The sequence below is a fragment of the Otolemur garnettii genome, unplaced genomic scaffold (genome assembly GCF_000181295.1).
Source record: "Otolemur garnettii isolate 467f Iridium unplaced genomic scaffold, OtoGar3 scaffold00057, whole genome shotgun sequence".
Lineage (NCBI taxonomy): Eukaryota > Metazoa > Chordata > Mammalia > Primates > Galagidae > Otolemur > Otolemur garnettii.
This window is the reverse complement of record NW_003852452.1, coordinates 7,758,484-7,765,852: the sequence shown is the minus strand read 5'-3', so window position 1 is coordinate 7,765,852 and position 7,369 is coordinate 7,758,484. Positions and strand designations below refer to the sequence as shown.

Here is a 7,369-nt window from a genome sequence, read left to right as displayed (position 1 = left end):
AAAAAAAAAAATCCAAAAAACAATTAACCTTAGCCAAAAAAAAACAAACAAAACAATATTTTCTTTCTGTGATCACTTTTCCCACCATCAAGGAAAACAAGAAATAAGCTTTTTGTTTTTAATCTTGAAGTAGGACAAATTTTTGTTTCTTAGTTACAGCTAAAACTCACATTTTCTTAACTCTAAAACAGAGAGCAGTCCATCCAACACTCATTTACTTTTGTTAGAGTTCATTTCTTTCATCTTATTTGGAAAAACTTACAAAGATTTCATGAGATATATGAAGGTACACACACAAACAGTAACATGCACACACACCCACACAACCTCGACAGAGTCACAGAGGTAAAAATTAGACAAAAGGCACCAGCTGAGATAGAATATATTGATGGACAAATAAATTTGAGGGATAACACATTGGTTAAAAATTCCCTTGGAATTAATGCAACAGAACATAGAAAAAGAGGAAGTGAACAAAACCAATAGTTAATTCTTTGAAAACACCAACAAAATCAAAAAACTTTTACCAAACTGACCAAAATAAATAAATAAATAAAAACTCAAATTTACAAAAATCAGGAATGAAAGAGACAACATCGCTGACTTTATAGACATAAAAAAAGATTGTAAGGAAATACTATAAATGACTATTTACCAAGAAAACAGATATATAGGATAAAATAAACAATTTCATACAAAGATAAAATTACCACACTGGTATCTTCTACAAAATACTTACATAAGAATTAAACACCAAACCTTCACAAACTCTTCCATAAACTCAAAGAGGAAGAAATACATCCTAACTCCATTCAAGACATGTATTAAACATTAAAGCCAGATAAAAACACCACAAGAAAAATACAGATCAATATCCTTCATGCCTATAGGTGAAAAAATACTTAGTAAAATACTAGACAACTAATTCACAAAACACATAAAAACTAAAATTATATCCCATGACCCATGATTATCCCAGAAATGCCAGACTGATTTAACATCCAGAAATCAATCAGAATACATCATATTCACAGAGTGAAAAAAAAAAAAATAGAAAAGTAGATCATCATTTCAACAGAAACAAAAATAGCATGACAAAATCACATAACCTGTCGGGATAAAAAAACATTCAACAAGGGCCAGGCCTGGTGGCTCATGCCTGTAATTCCTAGCATTCCAGGAGGACTGCCTGAGTTTAAAGGTTTGAGACTAGCCTGAGCCAGAGTGAGACCTCATCTCTAAAGATAGCTGGCCATTGTGGCAGGCATCTGTAGTCCCAGCTACTTAGGAGGCTGAGACAAGAGAATTGCTTATGCCCACGAGTTTGAGGTTGCTGTGAGCTGTGATGCCACAGCACTCTACCAAGGGTGACAAAGTGAGACTCTATCTCCAAAAAAAAAAAATAATAATCAAAATAAAAGGGAACCTCATCAACCTAGTAAAAGCCAGCTCTGAAAAACATAATTAACAGTTAAAGATTCACTATTGTTCCTTTTAAGATCAAGAAAAAGAAAAAGATGAATTCTCTCATAGCTTTTATTCAAGTTGTAATGGAAGTTCAAGCAGGACAATTAGGTAAGAAGGAGAAATAAAAGGCATCTAGATGGAAAGGAGGGGAGTAAAATTACCTCTTCCTTCAGATCGCATGATGTAAGACAGAAAAAAATTATAAGGAATCTATTAAAAAACTATTCAAACTAATAAAAAGTATATACAATCAAAATATATAAATCAATTCTATTAGTGAACAATCTGAACATCAAATTAATATAATTTATAATATAAGCTAAGAATAAAAAGCATACTATAAAACACTGTGAAAAAATATATAAGTAACTCTAAAAGTATTTCATAATGTAGATCTGAAAATTACTAAAATCCACTTGGATTATTGAGGAGATTTACATGCTGATCTAATATTCATATGGAAATGCTAGGGATATAAAATAGCCAAAATGATTTTGAAAAGGAATAACATAACCCAACTCATCTTTTCTAATTTTGAAACTTATTATAAAACTATAGTAGTTAATACAGTATGTTAATGAAATGATGACAGACATGTAATTCAATGGAGAATCAGAAATAAATTCTCACATATATGGTTAACTGATTATTAAAAAAGGATGCCAAAACAATACCATGGGAAAGAATAGTCTTTTTTAACAAATGGTGCTGGCAACAACTGAATAGGAAATGAATGGAATGAGGCTACATATCTTTCTTGCATCATACATAGTGATTAACTTATAAGGGATCAATGATTTAAATGCCAATTCAAATTCATTAGGGTGGATAAGTTTTTTTTTTTTGAGACAGAGTCTTATTCTGTTGTCCGAACCTAGAGCACCACACCATCAGCCTAGCAACCTCAAACTCCTAAGTTCAATCAAGCCATCCTCCTACCTCAGCCTCTCAAGTAGCTGGGACTATAGTCGCCCGTCACAGGGTGGCAAAGCAAAACCCTTTCAGGAAGGAAGAAAGTAAGGAAGAGAGGGGTAGGGAAGGAAGAAAAACAAATAAATAAAACATCAAATACTGAGACATTAAGATAAACACATACAATAACAATACTTTCAAAGCCTTTAACTTATGTCAGAGCCAGGAGAATTATATAAATCCAAATACAGTTGTCTCTAACTAGTCTCAGTGTCCTCAGTGGTTTGGTTCCAGGACTCTCTGCATATGCTCAAGTTCCTTATATAAAATAGTGTAGTACTGTATTTGTAAATAATCTATATACATCTTCCTATATAGTTAAAATTAGCCCTACATTACTTATAATACCTAATAAAATGTAAAGGCTACAGAAATAGTTGTACTCCATGGGTCTTTTAAATTTACATTACTTATTACTGTTGTATTGTTATTTTTTTGAATATTTTCCATCTGGGTTACAGAAGTTGTACAAAGAACCAACTGTATTTTAATTCTTCCCACCCATGGCCTTAAGGGGAAAAAAAAAGATAGGTCAAAATAGATACTATATTAATATAGGGACTTCCCCAACTCAATAACTGAAAAGCTAGTTTTTATTAGAATAAAAATTTACTGTATTATAAAAGGAGGCAATAATCAAAGCTATAAAAATCAGACATTTTGAAATGATCTTTTCAAAAGTGAGCATGAGGTACTGTATCAGATATAGTCACAAAAATGGACTTTCATGTCCTAAGATATATCTAGTAGATTACCTTAGTTTTTTGTTAAAGGCACTTCACTTAAATTAACTCTGGATCTACATATTTTTCTGCTTTAACCCAAATGTCTTCTTATGAAAGTTTTTGACCTAAATTTTTTTTTTTTTTTTGAGACAGAGCCTCAAGCTGTCCCCCTGGGTAGAGTGCCATGGCTTCACTGCTCACAGCAACCTCCAACTCCTGCGCTCAAGCGAGTCTCCTGCCTCTGCCTCCCAAGTAGCTGGGACCACAGGCACCCACCACAATGCCTGGCTATTTTTTGGTTGCAGCCATCATTGTTGCCTGGCAGGCCCAGGCTGGATTCGAACCCGCCACCTTGGGTGTATGTCGCTGGCGCCTTAGCCACTTGAGCCACAGGCACCGAGCCTTGACCTAAATTATAAACTAATTAAAATGACTTTAATCAAGTCTAGTGATGATGTTTAATCACCAATAACATATTTCTATACTCTATCTGTAGTAGGAGAGATTTTTTTTACATTTATTGAATTAATAAACAATCAAAAAACAAACTAAATGTCTACTTACACATATATGGTTAAACAAATTATGGTGTTTTTTTCTGTGAAAACCTCTAGAACAGTGGTTCTCAACCTCCCTAATGCCTCAATGTATTTTCATTGTTAAAAAGTGATCATTACCCACAGGTTGAGAACCGCTGCTCTAGAACAAAAACCAAAATAAGTTTACAAATATTGACATGAAAATATCTCCAAGTCATACTGAGTAAATACAGCAAGAAAGAAAAGAGTAAACTAAGAAAATATTTTAGTAAGAGCAAACTGAGCAGTATTGATAATATAAGCATATATGAATGTAAAGATGACGAAATATCCTAGTACATAGAACTGCTAATAGTAATCCCATCTGGGGAGAATTGTTTAAATTTTATTTCAATAATGTATTTTGCCAATATTTGTGAGGAAAAAAGATCTAACATGAAATTTAGAGGGAAACAAAAGACTTTGACATAAAATTCTCAATTTGCTGTAAATGGTTAAGCTGCTGTATGCACAGAGTCAAAAAAACAGTTTTTAAAATATTTTAAATCACATCAATTTTATTATATATCATGGATATACAATATCTGATACAAATTACTAATACTTGCCATGATTTCTGTTATTAATTAAATGTACTTAAATCTATTTAAGAACAGCAAAGAGTTGTTACAGTATTTTTTGAGATTTATATTTAATTTATTCCTATAAGATAGCAATTAATTCTATAGTATTTCATATTCAAGCTTCTTCCTATGCTATTATATTGTTATATATTCTAAAAGTTTCCCAAATGCTGACAATGTCAACCATTACTTTGTAATCACCAAGTACACTTTCAGTGAACATTTATTGGCCAATGGACAGGAACTCTAAACCAAAATAAGACTGCAGTACAAATCTATATAATTTGTATAAGTTTATACACATCCATGTGTGCAAAATTTTTTACTAAAGTTATCCAGGGTTTAAAATAATAAACAACATAAGACTCTCAAACCTCTACCTTATATTCATCCACAATAATGCTGAGGGCTTCATGACCAGCTTTCCTCATGTCTTCCAATTCTTGTTTATGTTTTTCCTGAAAGAAAATGGAGACTAAAGCCATTACTTATTCTTCAGTTTTCTTTTCAAAAACAATAAAATCATTCACTTTTGCTTCTATGAATGATCGAGTGGTTTGTGACAAACCAATCCCAAAGCTGAAAACAAACAAACAAAAATAGTATTTTTTTTAAGTTCTTATTAAAACATTGGGAAACGCTGAGGCAATGAGGAATTAAAGGGAGACAATAACTGAAACAGGAGAACCATACTAAGAGGTAAAATGACATAGGCAGTCAATGGCATTTTCCACTGGAGCATCTGCGTAGCAATTTGTGGCCAGGGTAAAGAGATGGCCTGGGCCTCTATAGTTTTTAGTACCTTGCCAGGTGTTTCTAATATATTCAAAAGTTTGAGAACCACTGGATTAAGATGAATAGCCTATAACTCTCTAAACAAACACATGAAAATATGACTCACTGCTAGTCATCAGAGAAATGCAAATCAAAACTATCCTAAGATACCACCTAACCCCAGTAAGAATAGCCCACATAATAAATTCACAAAGACTCAGATGCTGGCGTGGATGCAGAGAGAAAGAAACACTCTTTCACTGCTGGTGGGATTGCAAGTTAATACATCCATAGGAAAATAATTATGGAGAATCCTCAAAGAAGTAAAAGTAAACCCTTCATTTGATCCCACAGTCCCATAAATTAGTAGATACTGGTCCAGAAGAAAATAATGATTTTACCACAAAGACATTTCCAGTAGAATGTTCACCACAGCTCAATTCACAATCACTAAGAGGAAGAAACAACCCAAGGGCCCATCAACACATGAATAAATTCATGAACTGAATCAAATCTTATATTTACTTGGATGGAGTTGAAGAACATCCTTCTTAGTAAAGTATCACAAAATGGAAAAGCAAGTATCCAATGTACTCAAATACTAATAAGAGTGCAATAGATAACAACTACACATTCACATGAAAAAAAAACCACAATTAAATTCAAATGGAGGGAGAGAAGGGGGGGGAAGAAAAAGGAAAGGAGGGGAAGGAGACTGGTAATGTGCACAATGGAAACGGTAATAGCACAATCCCCAGGGGGTGAAGAGCTCAACTACAACTTGAACGTTACCTAATAAATGCAAACAATGTAACCTAATCATTTGTACCCTCATATTAAACTGAAATTTTTTTTTAAAAAGACCAAAGAAAAAATAACTTCAGCACAACAAAGAAACCATTAATAAAATGAAAATCAACCTAAAGAACAGGAGAAAATATTTTCAGAGTATGCATCTGATAAGAAGTTAATATGCAAAATACATAAAGAACTCATCCAACTCAATAGCAAAAGAACAAATAATAATCTGATTAAAAAATAGGCAAAAGGATGAATAGGCATTTCTCCAGAGAATATACACAAAAGGACAACAGGTGTATGTAAAGATGCTCAATATCATTAATCATTAGGGAAATGCAAATCAAAACCACACTGAGATATCACCTCACACCTGTTAGGGAGACTATTTTCAAAGGATAGGAGATATGCAGAGTTAGGGACAACCCAGGTACACTATAGATCAAATATATATTGGTACACCCTTTATGGAAAACTATGAGAAGATTTCTCCATAAATTAAAAATAGAACTACTATATCATCCAATAATCTTACTTTGGGGTACACAACTAAAGGAAACAAAACCAGGGTTTCAAAGAGATATCTGCACTCTCATGTTCACTGCAGCATAATTCACCACAGCCAAGTTATAAAAGCAACCTAAGTATCCAATGAATGAATGGATTAAAAATTATTGTGTGTACATGTATATATATTTAACATGTGGGTATATATATTTATATATATAAATAAAACATCTATTTATTCCAATAAAACATCTATGTGAATGTAAAGTAGCCTCCCTTTTCAAGCTTAGGTTCTAAATAACTTTTTTTTACATTTTTCTTTTGATGTTCAATATTTCAATCTCTCTTTGATAAACAAGGAAACACTCTTCATTTCTCAAAAGATTTGGTCTTCAAATTCTGTCCATTCTATTTCTTCTTTCTTCAGTTCTTATTCATTGACTTGACATTCTCTAAGAGGCACCATTCAAGATACATGCATTCAATATCAAACAAAACTTTACCTTCCGAAATTGAAGTTTCTGTCAATTTTGAAATCTTTCTGGTATCTTTTTGTCCTCACTTTCCTAAGTACCAGAGTATTAGAGTGTACTATCATTATCTCTCCTAATAGGGTAGGAGGACATTGTCAGTGACTAATAAATGGAAAACATGTGGTAGTGATAGCTGCTGTGATGTAAAAACAAAAGAAAGAAAGAGAAAAAGTGAACTCATGGAAACAACAGAGTAAGATGGTGGTTGGTAGGGGTTGAAACGTACAGGAAAGGGAGAGAGGTTTGCCAAAGGGTATAAACGATAGGTTATAAGATAATTAAGTTCTGAAGAAATAATGTTCAGCATGGTGACTACAGTTAATAATAATACTATATCATATACTTAAAATCTGCTGGCTCGGCACCTATAGCTCAACCGGCTAAGGCGCCAGCCACATACACCTAAGGTGGCGGGTTCGAATACCCAGCCC

The 7,369-nt window shown here is 33.0% G+C and overlaps 1 protein-coding gene across 2 annotated transcripts in view; it reads right to left on the bottom strand.

Moving 5' to 3' along the window:
- CCDC91 (coiled-coil domain containing 91) overlaps positions 1 to 7,369 on the bottom strand; it is a 206,048-nt gene that overhangs the window by 152,508 nt on the left and 46,171 nt on the right. For both annotated transcript variants that reach the window (XM_023514715.1, XM_023514714.1), the window contains exon 5: positions 4,707 to 4,784. In XM_023514715.1, coding sequence (XP_023370483.1) covers positions 4,707 to 4,784 — 78 coding nt within the window. The remainder of the gene's footprint in view (positions 1 to 4,706; positions 4,785 to 7,369) is intronic.